The sequence below is a fragment of the Cupressus sempervirens genome, chromosome 9 (assembly GCF_028749045.1).
Source record: "Cupressus sempervirens isolate cs-2001-9-10 chromosome 9, ASM2874904v1, whole genome shotgun sequence".
Lineage (NCBI taxonomy): Eukaryota > Viridiplantae > Streptophyta > Pinopsida > Cupressales > Cupressaceae > Cupressus > Cupressus sempervirens.
In genome coordinates, this window is record NC_143126.1 from 584,212,530 (window position 1) to 584,232,490 (window position 19,961).

General features: G+C 37.3%; 1 protein-coding gene across 1 annotated transcript in view; it reads left to right on the forward strand.

Annotated features, from left to right (window-relative positions):
• LOC149540026 (O-fucosyltransferase 2-like) overlaps positions 1-19,961 on the forward strand; it is a 132,563-nt gene that overhangs the window by 44,128 nt on the left and 68,474 nt on the right. Inside the window, exon 5 of the mRNA XM_089801209.1 lies at positions 9,286-9,374. Within this exon, the coding sequence (XP_089657335.1) occupies positions 9,286-9,374 (89 nt within the window). The remainder of the gene's footprint in view (positions 1-9,285; positions 9,375-19,961) is intronic.

Below are 19,961 nucleotides of genomic sequence, written 5' to 3' on the forward strand. Positions count from 1 at the left end.
TGCAGCTGAGCATTGTGGTATGTTCGACTTGGGGGGCACAGAGACTAGTGATGTTGTTGATTCTGCGCCCTTGGCTATATCATCCTCTGACTCAGTTGATGATTAGTCACAGTTGGTTGTATCACTACTACAGGATGAGTCCTTGACTGGGATTCGTTGTTTTTACCAGCATTATACTACAAGTTATGTTCATCAGTTTGCATCGGATCCAGGTGTTGAGGACTTGATGGCTGTCAGATTTGGTTTGGGTTCTAGTTCTTGCTATTTATCATGTGATGACTATTCGCCATCAGCGATGCATGGGAGTTATGGTTATGAGACAGTGGCCAGTGATTTACAGAGTTGTGCTGATTGTAGTAGGTGTGCAGTGTGTGGATTCTTGGAATTTGGTGCAGTTTCATGGGGGGTATTTACCATTGTTGCAGAGTTGTATTATATATTCTGCATAGGCCAGTGGGATGCGTTGATGGTATTTACTATGTTGGCAGTTTGGGTTATCTACTCTACTTGGGTTCTGATACTTCGAGAGCTTGTTTCTCATGAGTGCCTGACTTTGGAGTTTGGGTGAGTTGTATTTGCCAGTTTGATTATGGATTCCTCTTAGTTAATTTTCAGAGGTTGTTGCTGGAGCCTACGTTGACTAACATTAATATAAATCATGACTACATTTGGGATCCAGGTGGATTGATTGGGTTGTTGTTCGGCCATTGCTTGAGGACAAGCAATTTTGGGAAGGGCAGACTGTAATGTCCCCTTTTTAGCATTCATAGCATGATGTTGTCGTTAGCCTATTTCCCCATGGTCCCGTAGGCTAACCAAGACATTAAAGGGACTTAGAGGCCATTTGGCCTAGATAGTTTCAGTTGCAGGTCTTTCTGAGGGGTTTTGAGGCAACTTTGGGCATACTTACTATTTATAGTAAGTCATCTTGGACATGGTCGAACATCCAGGGGCAGCGGTATGTCGATGGTAATTGTTTAAAATCGACAAGAAGATTTGTTTATCATTGATAAGATTTGTTATGCATTGATAAAGCTATTTTATAAAGTTAAATTTAAATATTTAACTTTATTAATGCATAGACTATAGTTTGTGGGAAATACTTAAATTAAAAGAGTCCCCTTTATTTTATAACACATTGGAGACATAAGTTACATAAAGGGAGTTATGTTTTATTATCCCACATTGAGAAAACGAAGGACGGAGCTCTTGTGAGAACACTATAAAAGAAATGGAAAGAGCTTCTTTTAAGCAGGCTTGGAAATATCAAAAAAATTGGAAATTTTTTTGTAGATTATGTCTCAATAGTTTGAAGGACGAAACCCCTTCAAGTTGGAAATCTTGACACCATTGAAAGATATGGTCTTGAGATTCAACATAGTAGCAATCCGAAAAAGCGGTCCGAAAAAGCAGAACCGAAAAAGCAGGCTGAAAAAGCAGTTCGAAAAAGGCAAAGCAGAAAGGGCAGCATTGAAGGAAATTATTACAGCCATCTACAACCAGTCCATTGTAGTCTTCTAACACAAGATTCTCATTGATGCAAATTGAAGAAAAAGTCATTTGAAGCCAGCTGAAATACTATATCAGTCATACGTCCCTTGCATTTGAATTGTTTGATGAAATTCCTTGAGCTTTCATCAGCATTTTTGAGAGCAGATTTGAGGAGGGTTATTACATAAGAAGACGTGATCTCCACCTCGTGCCCCTGAAAAAAGAAATGAAGATGAAAGATCTTTAAACAGTTAAAGATCATAACTCGAGTCTTAGCCAGATTAACCACTAGCTGACGTTGATCACAAAAAGAAGCCAAACCATCAAGAAGTCTTTGTAAATTGTGCGAAGAAGAGGCCAAGAGAACAACATCATCTGCAAAAAGGAGAATGGAGATCAAAACCTGATGCAAATAGCACTTGTCACCAGGTTGTGAGGAGTTTACAAGGAAATCCTTGAGCTCATCAATATACAAGCCAAACAGAGTAGGAGAAAGAGGGCAACCCTGCTTCACCCCGATGGTGCTCTAAATCAGAACAAAAAAGTCCTCTGGGATCCTGAGTCTACCAGTCACCTTCTCGTACAGTCTCATAATAGTAGTCAACAACATATCTGAGATCCCAATCTCGCTAAGTCTCTAAAATAAGGCCATCCTAGGAACAAAATCGAAAGCCTTGTGGAGATCCACAAAACAATAGTAGACATTCTCAGAGTGGTGCCTAGCCTCCTCAATAATAGTCAGCAACGTGAAGATATGATCCATAGTCTGATAGTTTTCCTGAAAGCCGACTTGCCCTTTAGCCCTACAACCTCTCCTGTTAAGCTCTCTCTCTTGTCAAGCTCTCTAGATAGCATGGTGTTCAGAGTAGTGGCATAAAGTTTGGCAAAAGTATGCTCGATCATGATAGTCTTGTAGCTCCCTGGGTCTGAAGCAGGTCCAGACTTATGAACAAGATAAATCACATGACACAACCAAGAATCAGGAAACTCAGTACAGACCACTTTATTAAAGAGTGTAGGAAGGTAGGATCTAAGGACCGAAGCACCAAGTTTGAAAAGTTTTGCCTGGAAACCATCCTCGTTCGCAACTTTACTGCATCTCATGGAACTAATTGCCTCAGAAATACTGGAGGTGGTGAATAGATGGTAGTAAGGAGGTGCATAATGGTGTGGGAGGTCAAAGAGTGGAAGTCAAGGATGGAGGACAAGTGGGGGGGGGGGGGGAACATCTAGGAAAAAGGGTACGCTAGAAAATTTGGGGATTTTGACTAAGCATGGAGCAAAGGGATCTGCACTGAGAAGAGGTAAAGGAACATTTCTTGTGGCGAAGAAAACAGAGATAGGATAAACGCAGGTGGGCGAAGGTAGGAGAGTGAGTCTCAAAAGCAGAACGAACAGAGCGATGGAAAGCTTTACAATCAGCATCAAACCATTGATTCATAGGACAAGTATTCTGACGCTTAGACCTGAGAGAGGAAGGGGAGCGATGAGGAATAGAAAGAAGAGCGGACACCCAAATGGCATAAGCAAGTCAAACATGGCAGAGGTTGAATGCAAATCGTTGAAACTAGCTAGTGTTAGAAGTCTCTTAAGATGGAAAGAAAAAGCTCACCATCGCCCTTGAGGTAGCAGAAGCGAGTAGGGGTGTAGACAGAGTCAACCAAGATGGGGGAGGGCTGAAAAGAAGGCGACAAATGGGATAACGCAGATAGCAATGCTATGAAGAGCATGGTCAGCAAAGGGGAGTCGAGAAATGGTGAAACTGTGAATGGAGGGAATGAAAGAAGAAGAGGTGATGGCATAGTCCACAACACTCGCACCACCACCGTGTGGCCAGCAGGTAAAGAGATCAGATCCAAGAAAGAAGGATAAACCATTCAGAATCAACAAACCAGAGGACTCACAAAACTGGAGGAGGTCCTAAGCTTGCGCGTATGTATTTGTAACTCTCCCCTTATATGCCTTCAATTTTGAACAGTTGCATCCTTTGGATCATACTCAACATTAAATTAATTTGGAATTGTATTCTTCATTTATTTATTTTTACTATTAAATACTATTATTCTATATTATATTATTAGCTTAAAAAAGATATTCTTGTAAATAATTTTATATATTATATTATTATTCGAATAATATATGATTATATTACAATTATATTATACTGTGTTAATGTTCTTTTTTTTGGCAATAGATTATGTTTTTTAATTAATTCTACAAAGCAAAATGTACATCATTGATCAAAGTGCTGAAAAAAAAGTTAAAAACCCAACACAGTATCAGTCACCCTTACAGACATGCTTTTTCGTTGGCAAGAAGACTTCAAAGACATTCCATTGACCACCCAACCCTAACCACGCTAACATCAAGCCCTTCTGCCATTACAAAGACTATCACTTTACAATTGACAGGCTTTTAAAAACCCAGTAACCATTTACAGATACATCATTACATGCACACCTACGTACCCAAATCATTTTAACAACAGAAGAAACTTTTTAAATTAAAAAAATTGCATAGGAAAGAGCATCAAAAGCATTTGGGTTTTGCTACATTTTCTTCTTCAATATGTGGCTTCTCTGTTTGCCTCCATCGCTTTTTCTTCATGGTCTGTGGACTCTGAAACCTCTTGTTCCTCACTCTCTTCCACCTTGACATTCTCGGTCATATTTTCATCACCCGCTCCGACCTCAACAACTCTCCTTTGCTTTGGACACCTTTTCCCTCTTGGAACCCTAGCAACATTAAGTCTTTCCACTTGCTCTAGAGCCACAACCCCCTGTCTAACTGATTTATTATCACCACACACAATGAGGCTGTTCATCGTGCTCTAGGATCCTTAAACCTTCTCTGCTTCTTCCAGCCTCAAACCTTCACACAAAGGGTGTAAACTTTGTGTCTTCAATCAATTCCGCATGTGCAGGGTTGTTCACAAAATTCATCTCAAACCCTGGAATTAGTCTAGCCAGCAACATTTCTAAACCCCCAAGAAATCCTCTGACACAATTTCTTGCATCACTTGCCTCACCACCTCCACCAATGACCCCAACTGCAGCCCCCATGCCATATAATGGAATAAATGCCTGTGCTAATGCGATGGCAACTTTTGATTTGGTTAAAGAAACTTCCCAACAGAATTAACACACTTTCACTCAATCTCGGAGCATCAATTTTGAATAGATCATTGAGCCTATCAACATTGGCCCCATAAATAGGTTTTGGTGCTTTGTGGCTGTCAATGTGAAAGATGTCTCCATCTGATTATGCCACAGCTCCTTCACCAAACAGTCCCTTCTGATGCAAGGAATGAATCTCTTTAAGTAAATTTTGGGGAATAAATCCCATATAAATCCCACTTTATCAGCCACCATCCTGTCTTCCCGAAACTCTCTCCATATTTATTGCACTTCATCATACTACAATGCCACTCTGCCCACCGCCCTGTTTCCTTTTTATTTTATTTTTTCTTTAAATTTACTCAATTTGGCTTGTTAAATTCCCTTCTTCATTAATTTGGGTTGATAAATCTCTAAAGTCTTAAAACTTAATTTCATCAATTCTAAAAGAAAGAGCCCAATTGGATAGAGTATCCACCTCCTTATTCCCTTGCCTTCGTATATGTGAATTTTTAAAGTCGTCTTATGTGACCAACTCCTCATTGATTATGTCAATGTAAATTTGTAGGTGCCATGCTTGCTTATCTCCTTTTATAATTGCATTAAGTATAATCTGCAAATCACCTTCTACATTTAGTTTTTGCACCCCAAATTGCTTTGCAGCTTTGGCTGCTGGTAGAGCTGCTTTAGCGTCAGCTACATTATTAGTTCCATCTGCCAATCTTTTACCACCACATTTAACCACATTTCCCTCCCCATCTCGTATGGCGAATCCTACAATTGAAGGTCCATGATTGCCCTTGGATGCCCCATCAAAATTGCATTTCCACCGTCCCTCATTTGGTTTCATCCACCTTACCTCATCCACATACGATGACAATGGATTCACCCATCTCAACCCATTGACGGGCATATTGTGTTAATGTATTGTATTATATTATATTAATAACAATGATAATTTTTGTTTGTCATTTATTATATTGATTTATGTTTATCTTTATTTATTATTATTTTATTTGCTAATTTATTATTATTATCTATTTATCGATCATTATGTTATTATATTTATTTACATGTTATATACTGATTATTATTTATTATAAAATCTTTATTTAGTAGAGTTTTAGATGATTACTTTTATTTCTCTTTTGTAATTTTTTTTGGTGTAGGGTTTAGACCTATGAGGTACAATGCTTGTGAGCTACTAACCAGTAAAGGCCACCACATAAATGTTTTAGCAACCCGATACAGGTGCACTCGTGCCTGAAACCTCTTCGGTTAAGAGCCAAGGACTGAGGGGTATCCACACCGCCAAAATCGCCCCGAGGTGTCGAAGCCTTGCACTCATCAAGACTTTATACCCAGTGGGCTCATTGAGAACCATTCAACTTTACTAGTAGACCAAGGGCCCATTGACACTTTTGGTAATTTTGTCTCTTACAGACTCCATAAAATTGGTGTGGACATGATGAGGGTATTGCCAATGGGCTTCAAACAGAGGGATATGACATTTCACTAATGAGAAGCAACTCAAAACATGTCTAATTAAAGATGATTTAATAGTAGAGCTAGCTGCCTAATTTAGGTATGAATTTCTCATTTCAAGATTTAGTTTTGATTCTTAGTTTCTAACTTGTAATGTGAACCATTGAACTTCATGATTTGATGAAAGGAATGTCAAATGAATCATTGGATCAATGGATTGTGATTGTCAATATAGCATCTTGTTTTTATATTAATCATAATGTGTGAATGCCATCAAATATTGAAACAAGGAACAAGTGGCTTGATTCGGTTGGTTCGTATCCTGACTCCATTTAATTGGATGGGATGCTTGAGTTGCTTGATTTCTTGTAACTAAATGGGCATTACATGAGTGGATTAAGTTGGAGGTGTCCAAGATAGATTAAGGGAAGAGAGTGAAAGATGTGGTTGTCATGATAAGATTTTTGTTAGGTGTAAATTATTAACATCTATTATAAGGCGGAAGGCTTATCATATGTATATAGAAGCCATACTTGGCCAAATGAAGGGTGTGATTTGTAGAGACCCCACCTTGCAATTTTAGCACAACCATATTCAACCTATTAATTGAGGTAGGAGAAGCAAAATGCCTCTACACTTGACTGTACATGTAATGAAAATCCAAAATGGTTGTGGGAAAACCTAGTGGAGTTGTTCCCACTAACAATGAGGAGTTTAAGAAGGGCCTCAAGAAAACCCTCGAGAAAATGTGCAGTGTGGAGGAAGTTACAATAATTTACATTAAGTGGATCAAATTAACTGAAGTCAATGGCTACAGGAGTTTGGAAAAGGTAGATATACGGTGGCATAGGAGAAACAACTTGTTGTTCTTCTTGTTATTCCCATGTGCAGTTGGGATTTGCTCCTTTTGTAGTTCATTTGCTACTTAGAGTAGTCACTCTAAATATAATTTATCTCTTAGATAGGAAAACCTTATTAGTGTGGACAGTGCCTTCATCTATTGCTTGCAAGACAAATAAGTTCAAGAAGTTTAATTGATCACAAGACAAATGAGCCCAAGCTAGTTCCAACCAACAATACAGTGGGATGCAGGGGATCAGGAGCCAAAGTAGATTGATGTTGAGAAAGATGTGCAAGTATGATGGGTGGTGTTTTCATAGCAGGATCTAGATGAGCCTAGTGGTTCCATTGATGATTGAGCGATTTGCAACATTTTTATTCGAGGACATTTTTAATATTAACTTTCTACTTGAAGCAGCTACAATTTTCTCAATTTGGGATTTTTTTGATTTGTAGCTTGTAGTTTCTGACCTAAATAATAAAACTTTGTGATATGATGAAATGAATATCAAATCAATCATTGGATCTGTCATGTTCCCTTTTTCGGACTGATATAATTAATAATATTTTGTTAAGTTGGGTCTGGTTATTTCTTATTTTGGGGGCAACTTAATAATATTATTATAATTAAATTTAAAATTATTTTTAAATGCTTAAATTGAAAGTAAAAGAAGCATTTAAAATGCTTGGAGGGAAATTTAAGTCCAATAGCCTTATTTGGAAAGGTATATAAAGTGGGTGCCTAGCTTCATTTCAGAGGGAAGATTTGATATGGCGTTTTTCATTTTCAAGCATTGTGTTTGAATCTGCATTCAAGGATGAAAGCCCTTAGCTGATTTTCTAGGGTGTAGGAGGACGGAAACCCTCATATCTGCCTAGGGCATCCTCACATAGAGGCTTGACAGGAGCAAAATTGGGCAAGTTTATGTAAATTTCCAGCAGCTTGGTGATTTGATTTGCAAACAAATAAATTATCATCATGAAGGGACTGTTACTCCTGCAGTTTCAAACCTTATTTCAGTTCCATGTTGATCATATACTGGAGTGCCTGCATTTATGACAAGTTTGCAACATTGTTAAGACTTTTCCAAGGGCTATTATACGAATATGATAATTATTGGCTGAGCGACTAGTATATTTAGAGGTAACTGTAAGGATGAAGATTTGGCAGGGTTTTTACGGAATTTCTAGAGTGATCCTTGGTGCTTTTTGCTGAGTTGTTAATGTTTGATCGGCTTAAGCAGCTAGGGACAGCATCACAACCTTAGCGCACCGCATTATGAGTAATAATACATAGAAGAGGGTGCAGCAACCCTACTCTCATTTATTGAGGGTTTTCATGGATGAATAGGAGCTGATCATAGGCAGGTTGCATTTTAAAGGTTATGTACAGGTCTGGCCAGCATCATAGTTTGACTCAAGGCAATCCAGTGATCTTCAAGGGGACAGAGAAGGGGTTTGAGATACCAGAAAATCTGCCTGCAGTTCACCAGCATTCATTTTGCAGTCATCAATCTGATGTTCCATATCTTCTGTATGGTATTCTGTGTTTTGGTATCTATTCTATGTAATTGTGAATTTTTCTTTTATAGATCGGTATATTTATATTTATAATTATAAACATTCCAGAGTTTGCATTTTAAACTTAGCATCTTGTGGTCATAAGGTAAGAATGGCAACAAATGTTGAATTATGGATCGCGTTGAAATATTCTTCTAGGATCAGTCACATGGATTGATTAACTTCTGATGTTTTGGGTTGCCCTACTGTATCTGTTGTCAGATAGAAGAACATAACCAATGCCTGAGAATAGAGAGAGTGTATCAATTTTTTAAATGGGGCGGGGTGAGATAAATTGGCTGTGTCAGTTTGTCAAATGAATAATAAAGGAAACGAAAAGGAGGAAGGGAAGGGGTAGCAGGATTTGACATAAATCGACTAAGAATTAACACTTCTTGGGCAATGTTTGGTTTAGTACTGACCATGGCATATATCAGGCTTCCTGCAACTCTAGCTATGGAGCATTGCACATGTCCTCAAAGTTATCTTGAGAATCAGGATGTTGTTCCAAATAGAACATAGGCAGAGGGATGTTTACAGGCCTATCATGCATATTTTTGTTTAACGAAACCTTTCTGTTAGCCTCGTATTTTGATTTGTATAACCAATTTTTAATTTGCAGCTTCTAAATTGTTCATGTCAAGCTTATGCAATTAAGCTTGTTTTTCTTCTCCATGTGTGTTTAATTCACATAGAGCCTTTATGAATTTGTTTTGGAATCTTTTCTTTGGATAGCTTCCTTTAGTAGCTTGAAATGTAGTTTTTGTAACTTGGTTGTTTTATTGTTTTGTAGATATGCAACGCTGTTGCTGCTGCTCGCTTGCTGAATGCAACTTTAGTTCTTCCAAAGTTCCTTTATAGCAGTGTTTGGAAAGACAGTAGGTACAGGCTTCTCTATGACTATTTTGTGGATACTGATATTTTGTCGAATACAGTTCATCTTCTAATTTTTTTAACATTTCTTGGCTTTTTGTTTTGTTTTCATTTCATTACAGCTTTGAGATATTTGTTTTTTATGTCGGCAGGCACGCATATTATAAATTTCTAGTATGACAGATGAAGTTGTCATTTTGATCTTTTATGATGTGTGATAGATATGATTTTGGTTCTGGCATTTGATGATAGAATTTGTAGTCCCATTCATGTATAGTTATTTCAGACCAGATCAGAGGCTGGTGGTACAAATGTGACTCATTTAAAACTCTTTGAAATCCTTGTCTGAATTTTTATTAAATAGATGATATTAGTAACTTAAGTCAGAAGTGTAGGTAATGCCAATGGGTTCACAACTTTGTGCCGTGTGTCTGAGATGCATGATTTTCACATTATAGCTTAAGATTCCATTCCTTTTAGGACCTGTGCACTTTTTATGACCATGCAAAACTTGTAGGTAGGGTTATCGTTTAATGCATATAGTCGAGCCGACAGCTATGTGTTTCCATAATGTTACCCCTACGTTACAATGTGATGATTAGAGTTAAGAGTGTATGCAATGTTCTCTACAGGCTAGTATGACAGATGAAGTCACTATTTTGTTCTGTAAGATGATTATTTTTTGATAAGCAAGAGGCCGAAGCCACTGATTAAAATAGTAAAAAATTACAACCCAACTTGAGAGGCACTGAGAGGACAGAGTTGGTGTTTTGTAAGATGTTTAATACTAATAGACATTGTTTTTTTAATCTGTTGTAAAAGCATTTTTTTGTGATACTCGATGATAGAATTTATGGTCCCATTCATCCATATTTATTTAGCCCCAGTTTAGAGGCTGATGGTATAAATGCTAATGCATTTTATACTCTTCAAACTCCTCATTTGGTTAAACATTGATTAAATAATCATTAATAGCTTCACTCAGAAGTGTAGAATGTAAACCCAATGGGTTTGTACTGTGTGGTTGGGATGGAGGGATTTCTCGTCATAGACAAGATTTCATTCCTGTAGGCTCTTTCATGCATTGTAGTGGCCACTTGAAACTTGTAGATAGGGGTTCAATTAATAGAAATGCATGATTCAGAGACTATGGCTGTGTTTACATAAGGGCACCTGAAGGTTAAGGTTCAGTGTGATCATTAGGATTAGAGTGCATGCATTATTTACTGCGACTCTACCATAGTGTTTAAATCATTAACCTTTTATTAAGGTCCAAGTTTGCCTCACCCTATATTTAAGGCAGTTTGTAATCTCACCTAATATCTACCAGGTGAATGAGAAAAGCACTACATGATGTATGTAACTTGTCATATTCTAGCTTGATAATTTTTGGGTATTTCTCCTAGATTGAGTACTGTTGGCTGGTCCTAGGATATGCATGCCAGCAAATGCACCAACCATCAAATAACTTCAACTTGAATGGATAGGTCTTCACAGTACATATGTGTAAAGTTTTTGGAAGCAGCTATCTAGTGGTTATCGTAGTTCATACTTCGTGATCCATAAATGAGGGATCATGAAGTGTAATGTGAAATTTTGATGTGAAAATTACCATAAAGTTCTCCATAAAAAGCTTTACCAACTCAAATTTAATTTGAGCTAGTAAATCTTGTAGTTTGGTTCTACACAGTTCATTGGTAGCTAAGAAACACACATTCTACACAATAAGTCCACTACTCTCTACCATAGACTAGGGCTTCCTGAAGGTTTGGTTTACCCTAAAGCTCCACCCTTGGATTCCAATCATGAAATCATAGTAACAGTTTGCATCATGGAGAGGTTCCTTTTCAAAATGGTTATTTTAGGACAACAAAAACTGCGTTTTATAAGCTTTTCAATTATAGGAATATTTCTATATTAATGCAAGCCAGACATTTATCAAGAGAGCCTTATCTTGAATTCTTTCCCTATGTTGTTGGGTTTATTTCTGCGGTTAGATTTTTATCCTGAAGTCATGGTGGTAGTTTGCATCGTGGAGAACTTTCCTTTCAAAATTGGTATTCTAGGACAAATAAATGCTAAGTTACCGATTCGGATGTGGACTCGGAAACGCATGCAGGAAGCGGATGCGGGAAGGGTGATTTTTTTTTTTTGAGGGATGCCGATGCGTATGGATGCCGCTGTGTGTGTGTGTGTGTATACATAATATTGCTAAACATTATATATATAATTGTCTATTTGTTGTCCCTCACAAAACACCCAACATTGATCACATAGGGCAATATATAAATATCTATCTGCTGGGAGTTCATTGAGTGCTAACTGCTGTTACAAATTGTCTATCAGCTGGCCATATCAATGTGGGCAATGTTGGGAGTTTTGTGAGAACCATCAAGATTGGAGTAGGACTTTACACATTCAAAGGCTCTATATACATACCTGCTGGAGGGTCGTACTGCCACAGAAGGAGCTACCTATGTTAGGGACTGCTACAGCAGTTCCACATAAGTCTGAAATACTCCATTAAGGGTGTCATACAAGATGATTGAGGCCCGTACCAGACCTGTAGCTGAATTCTGGGCAGTGACTGGGACTGTGACAGAGTTCTGGGTAGCGATTTGGTCAGTAAACAGAAGTTAGCACTCAATAAATACACACTGCCAGCATCCAATGCACTCCCAAACGCATCCCGAATCTGTCCGCATCTGCATCTGCCTCCAGGCTCCAGGAGGCCGCATCAGTAACTAAGAATAAATGTCACTCTTTACAACATTTCCACATTTCAGAATTTTTCTATTTTAATTGAAGCTGGACACTTCAAGAGAGTTTTTGATCTTTGTTTTAGTTCAGCCTTATGTTTTGGTTGAAGAGTTTTTTGAGGATTGTTCCAGTTTGGACTGTTCTTTTGACTTGTAGAGAAAGTATCAGTTTCAGTTTGTGAAATGTTGAAAACCATGAAACAAAAAATATTTATTACTAAATTGCTGGTGGAAGGTTGCTTTCATTTTTTTTTTGGCATTAGTTTTAGATATAGATTTTGATTTGCTTGGTACATAAATTGAGCATGAGGTGATCTTGTAATGTTCCCTTCTAAGACCACCTTATACTTTGCCCAAAATCCACAAATTCAAGTGAAACAAATAGGAAAACATGGTTAGAGATATAATCTTGTCTCTCAAAAATAAGATGAGATAGACTTGATTTTGAAACCTGCAATCAGATTAGATCATAGTGTAGATATAATTCATATTATGCATCCAATTCTAGGGTTAGGAAACTATATATGCATCTGCACAACGATTCCTTATGATTACATGGAAGCTCAACCATAATGAGGGTTATTGGAAGACGTGACAAGGTATCCCAAATGTCCTCTCCTCTAGGCTCAACAATAGGACCTTATCTTCTATGGCCTTTTGTGGTCCTTAGTCGATGATCCTTATCCATCATCTTGTGTTGGTCCTTATCCATCATAAAGTAATCAATGGTCATTAAAAGATGTGCTACCAAAAATTAATATTTTCTACACACCACTTAATTAATCCCACACCTTCATTTGTATTAACCTCTAAATGTCCTTTATTCTTGTTTATCCTACCCACCCTCTAATCTTAGCCATTCATATTGTATGTCTTAGTATTAGTCGCTAATTTTCATGAGGACTTTTGTGAAAGAACATCTCTTCTCCTCATTTGGGACTAAGGCAAAGGAGGCTAATGCGAGCAATGAGAGAAGGCGAATTTTCTATCTTGTGATTTTGGAGAGCTCTCGAGATTTTTCTATCATCTTGCTATCATTATCATCTTGATATCATCATCCTGCATCAGTCAGCCACCCTCCATTTTTTCAATGCCATCTTGTGCATGTGCTAAATAGCTGAGAGAAAATATCATTCCATACAAGTTTCCTGAAGGATAGGAGAGCAATGGAATCAAGCGTTTTGTGAACATATTTGACATAACTTTGTTTACTTTATGATTTACATTTCACGCTGTTGGTTCCCAAAACTGCAAATTGGAAATCGAAGAGCTTGCCACTTCTCCAATAGGATTCAGCAATTAGTTGGCCAACAAACAAGAATCACCTTGTTCCCCTACACTTTAGGCTTCGCTAAACCTAGGCGGGCAGACCTTCTTCTCAAACCTGATATGTGGTTCAGAGCTTTTCTAAAGCAAATTTAAGCTTTCAAGAGTTCTTTGGTTGGCAAAGTCCTTGAACTTAATTAAAATGAAACTAAATGCTGAGTGTTTGAATTGAATGAATGTTTTGTATAATGTTTGTCAATAATGGATTTGATGCTTGTAAGAAGGAAGATATAGATTTTCTGACATCAATAATAAGAAGACTAGTGCCTTTGCTCATTTAGGCAATAGAGTCAACTACAATGAAGATTTTCTTGTACAACTTATAAAATTCGACGCACTTATGCTGTCAACAATTAAACAATCAAGATGCGACAAATCAAATATATATGTAATCTTAAATTAGTCCAGATTGAACTTTAACTCCTCTCGTAGGGAGACAAACTAGATATAGATACATAAACAAATTCGATATTTCACTATATCTACGATTTTCATATTCGAGATGCTAAATGACTAGGCCCACTTATCTGATATCTTAATTGTATACAAAATTCAAAATAAATGATTATAAAGGACGAATCATTTGTAGTTTACATCTCCATGTCTTCAATATAAGCAAAAAGCATAAAAAGGCTTTTATTGATTTATTAAAATATAACGAAGTCATATTTAAGCTCCTTATTCCTCCTTACAAGTGAATATCTGAATACTTCTTATTTTTAGAATGTCTTTCTCCGAATATGTCTTTACATAAATGTATATCTTAAGCATAGAAAGATGTGACCTTTTAAATTCAAAAATTATGTCTCTTCCTAAAATAAATTGCACCTCAGCTATTATAGTCACATCTTTTCATTTTCTTTTACCAAGACTATCACAGCTTTACCGATATAGCTTATGTGATAACCTTAATAAGCAGTATGAATATAAACAGTTCAAGCGATATAACTTGTGTCTTTCATCTACGCTTTCAACATAAGCAAAACTCCTGACGGCATCTGTTTTGCATAGTTCTTTTAAAACCAAAGATCATATTATCTGGAACCGTCATCAGGGTCACCTCCATTAAAAAACTTATCTTCGAACACAATGTCACATAGAAAGAAGAATAATTGCCGCCTATTTACCTAGCATACTTCAGACTCACAATAAGTTTGTTTCCGTCATGACTTATTATATGCAGGTGTTCTGCTGCGATTTTATGAGTATCGTCTTTCTCTCATCAAAAATACTATGGGCCCGATAGCTTTGTTTCTTTTACTACCTTCACGGTGAATGGTGGAAACCAAATTCATATCTTTATTAATAGTTGCCAGTGATGAACCTCCTTGCCGATGGTGTTTGTTCCAGTCAATGATTGAATGATGCAATTGGTTCTATAGCATTCCCTGTTAGAATCTTTTACCATCTTTGTATCATTTCGAACTTACTCAGATCACTTTTCCTTAGCTTCCTTCCATGACGTGTCTGGCCTTGCATCAACAATATGCGACCTTTTCTTGGTCTTAGCTGAGTGTGATTTGAAATTCACTTATTTGTTCCATCGTGGATTGCATCTGAACCGATGATCTGCAACTACATACACTCTCGTTGGAGTCATTGCTATTGACTGTGTGAGCTTTGTTCATACTCCATGTCATCGCTGCATCAGACATCTTTGGTTTCTTGGCCAAGACTCTTATTGGGCCTGTCAAATTGAACTCTACATCTATCTCTATCAATAGTCCAAATATTGATGTCATGCATTTCTTGTGTTTTTGGATGACAAGCCACTTGTCAGTACTGGGTCTTGATTCAGTGATGTCTCTACGATAAGGCTTTTCAAATCTTTATTTAAGCCCGACCATACCCAGCCAGACCACTCTTTCATGAATATTTGATAACTCTACATTCAATTTGTGCTATTTGGGTTGCTGATCAAAGTTTCTTCTGAAGTCAGCTAGATCAAAACTTCTTATTGCTAATCACGATAAGGTCCCTTAACCATCAGGCTGTGACATATATATGTATAATGGGGACAAAGGATAGATAGGGTCCAAAATGTGTAAAATGGATGAAAAAGGCTGGTCAAACATATTAGTAATGACAAAAACTATGTTCTATGAACAGAAATTTAGGAATAATGTTTATTGGCATTGTCTTCATGTTAAGAACATCATATCTTATCGTAAGGCAGATATTATATAACTTTTGAAGGAAAAATAAAATGAAAATAGAAGGTTAAGGAGAGTGTCAAGAATGGAAGTCTAATTTGTGAAAATTAGGACTCCATGACATGCGAAAGCTCTAGTTATATATTGTTGAATTAGTTTGTAGATCTAGACTAATGGTTGGCTTGCTATGATTTACAAATAGCTTTTAAATTCCCAACATCATCAAAAAATATATATATGTGTGTGTGTGTGTGTGTGTATACTATATATATATGTATATTTATATACATATATACTTCTATATATATATATATATGTCTATTTTAAGAGGGGTAAATGCTTTGATCTAGAGCTATGCACTGGTGAGGCCACAAAAGGGGGACCTCATACCTGTGGGATTTGAATCTTGATGGCAAGGACAACAACACAACAACTTAACCATCACAACATGCGAGTATTAGCATTTATTTTTATATTAGAATTTTATAATAATTATTGATTTATTTTATCCTATAATAGAAAGGGGACATTATAGATCTTGTAAAATTATCTAGAATTCTATGTATATTCATATTAAGTTTGTCACATACATTTAGCTTGCCTTTAGTAAGGTAGTTTGTGCTGTAGTTACAGCAAGTGTTTCAATGAAATATGAAATGGTGCAAGCTGTAATCATGTTATCTTTGACTTAATTACTAGAGATTTTATATATGTCTAAATAATATTGCTTCGTCTTTATGTCAAATTTGAATACTCAACTGTTGTCAGCTCGTCATGTTAATTATCGATTTAAAAAATATGTTAAACACAACTCTATTCTCATAGGCCAAGTAATATTGCTTATTTTGTTTATGCTCTCAGCACCTACAAATTAGCATCCAACCTCTAACCTGATCAGGTTTTCCTCTCCAATACCAACAACTATATGGCCAGTTTAAGGGAAAGCCCTTTAAAGAGACCATGATCTCCTCTGAAGCAGCCTTTGGTCAAAAGCATGGTACGAGTTTTAAAACAAATGTCTTCCTGTCATCGGACCAGCTCTAAAAGGACCAATGCTGCAGTCATGGATGAAGGGTCCAATGAAGCATTATGTAACACTACGGCTGACACAGTAATCATATGCAAAACTTACACAATGGAATAGATTCACAATCTCACATGCATAATCAGTCTTTCCTGCTAGGTCTTACAATCAGAATTTGACTTCAATCTTGAATTACAATGAAATACAGGTATAAGAGTCTGTGGTTCCTTAGCAAGGCCTTACAATCAGAATTTGACCTCAATCTTGAATTACAATGAAATACAGGTATAAGAATTTGTGGTTCCTTAGTATGATATCTCTTGAGCTGATATGTAACATATGATGCTCTCCACCTTCTAAACTCTTGAAAATGTCGATGAACTATTAAATCACAGAAAACCCACTCTTATGCAATCTAGACACCATCTTTCTTTCTTCTGTTTCTTTCTAATTGTGCTTCCTTCCACCATAATGTAGCACAACCTTTCAATTTTTTTCTTAGTGATCTTAACTCTTTCAAGATTTGAAATATCCACATATTCAAAGTACGATTCAAATTACCTAAATAAATGGTAATCTTACTTCTAGGTTCGTTAACAATCCTAATACCTTTCAACATCTTCACTTCATATGGATCTTCTTCTTCTTCTCCTTCTCCATTTGATTTGGTAGCTTGCATATTTCTTCTTTTATCGTGTTTGCCACTTTCATCATGTCTATTGTTATGAGTCTATAATCTATTTTCTTCAACAACATCCTAATGAGTTTCTACATTTTCTATCATTTCAAATGTTTCCTCTCTTTTTCTAACCACATTAACAGCATATTAGCCTCTGGTTACTCTTCATGGAGGCATCTTCAGTTTGGATGTATTACAAATGCCTTAAATTTGATAATATCTTTCCATTGAGATTACTTTTGATACCTTATACCCAACACATAGTACTGGATGATATTAGATACTATTTTCCTTCAGACAACATTTTCAGTACACCACATCCAAGATGTACCTTTTGGACTCCTTAGACTAACCGTGCTTTATAGCTCTATGGTGCAAGGGCCCTCTCTCTTGGAGTTGGAATGGGCTTCAATTGAGAGAGTTAGGATATTGCTCTTTCGAGGCATCGTTAGGTGCCATTGGTCCACTCCCCAATGTATTATTTTGGCCGAGTTTTTGGCCCATTTTTCAGGCTCAGGGCTATGTTGGATCTAGTTTGGTTCCTTCATTGGCTTCGGGGTTTTGTTGACTCAACTAAGGATCGCCATAGGTACTCCTATTTGGCCTATTGCTCTTCTGAGGAGATTGGGGGTACTAATCCTACTGCTAGGGCCCGATGCTGGTATGCTCAGACCTGCGCTCTGTTGAGATCAGTGGGGATTGATATGGATCATCTTCCCTCCTTCCAATTCTCGTTGGATGCCCCCCGTTGACCTTCCGTCTCAGCAGGAGCTGAATGAGCACGTCAGGCTCGACATCTACATGCAATATATTATTACGACATAGAGTAATCCCCCCCCTAGAGCACTCTATCTGAGGATGGCCTTTTATGCTGAGCAGTTCATGGATATTTAGGATAGGATTATTATGGGCCCTCAGTAGCTTGCTCATCGCTGGACTCCCACCCTCTGCATTTCCTTTGGATCTTTCAGTGTGGGCTCACACTGGCTTTATATCAGACAGACCATCAGATTGACATGGCACAACCTTTGTTCCTTAGGGGAGGTGGAAGGATGAGACACACTTTATTGTTTGCTGCCCCAACTACTATGAGATCAGGGTGAGATTTTACTGGCTGTTCAGAGATTGCAGGTCTCTTTCCTCTTTTTCTAGATACACCAATCAGCAGTGTCTTGCACTGTACCTTTAGGAGGCCATGCGGCTTTAGGACTGTGCCTTGCAGCTTATGCTCCCATTGAGATAGCCTTCAAATTAGCTTATGATCTCCTTTGTCACGCTTGTGTCTTTGGCCCAGGGCACAAAGCAGTTGCTTGACCCTCCTATGTCTGGACACACCAGGTCTCTGAGGCCTTGCAGAGGCTATACTCAGCAGCAACATCCCACCAACAATGTTTCCTTGTCTTGGCCTAGTGCCCACTCTCGCCTTGGACCTTGTCCTTCTATTCTGGGCTACTTCTCGACAATGAGAGTTTAGTTGTACTTTGTTTGCTTCTTCTCGTTTCATTGTTGGTTCTTTCTTGTTTTGCTATTTCCCCAGACACTATTTGGTGTTCCCATTGTTGAATGTTGCCTTGGTGTTTGTTTTCCCAGTCCCCTAGACCCTCTTTGTGGGCTCCTGTTCGACATTAATAAATTTATCTTATCTTATCTTGAGAATTCCTGCTCTTCTAACTCATGATGTCGTGGAATAGGGTTTAATTAAGAACCATCAAACCATATACACAACGCAACAAGCAAACATAAAAGTCACACAGTCAAGTGAAACCACACAAGAAAGATACAAAACAATGATTTATTGATTCATGGTCTGAAATACATCAGTAGTCTTTGCTGCACGGGCTTACAATTAGAATCAGATTGTAGTCTTGAATGTAGCTCCTCAATATAGTATCTCTTGAGTTGATATGCAATGTATGATGCTTTTTGATCTCCTGAATTCTTGAAAATACTATTTAACTCTTTTAACCCAAATGATTGATCCCTTTCCATCTGAGGCAAATGATCTCTGTATACTAAATAATGACAAACTATCTTGTTGCCAGCGACTAATGTGTTACATTGCCGTATGTACATTTATTAAGGATCATTGTAGCAGTGTAAGATGAAGTCACCATTGTTCTGCTTAAAGAAATGTGCAGGTGATCCTTCTGAAGATGAGTGCGACAGTATGCAGTCCTAAAGATGGACCTCCTTGTGACAAATGAGCTTATGTATGATGTTAACAATTGGCTTGAAATAAAAAATTGTGGTGCGCAATTGAATATGCCTCTTTTTAGTGATTTTGACAAGTCACGTTATATATACTAATGAGAAAACACTTAGCTATGACATGGCCTTGTCAAATACATCTTCATAAGCTCTGATATGAATTTGAACATTGCATGCTCAAAAATTGTTGACACACAGTAGAAATAATGATGAATTTCTGTGTGTTGAAATGATGGCTATGGCAAGAATGAACTTCATTATGATTAAATTTTGTGTTAAACATTTGATGATTTTAACAGTCATAGACATGCAAAAAGCAAAACAACCATGAAAGAAAATGTTTTTACCCTCATTGATGTAGGCTTGCTTAGAACTTTGTGTGCTTAAATGATGTGCTTGACAACCATGGACTTTTGCATCATGAATTAACTTCCATGATAAGAATAC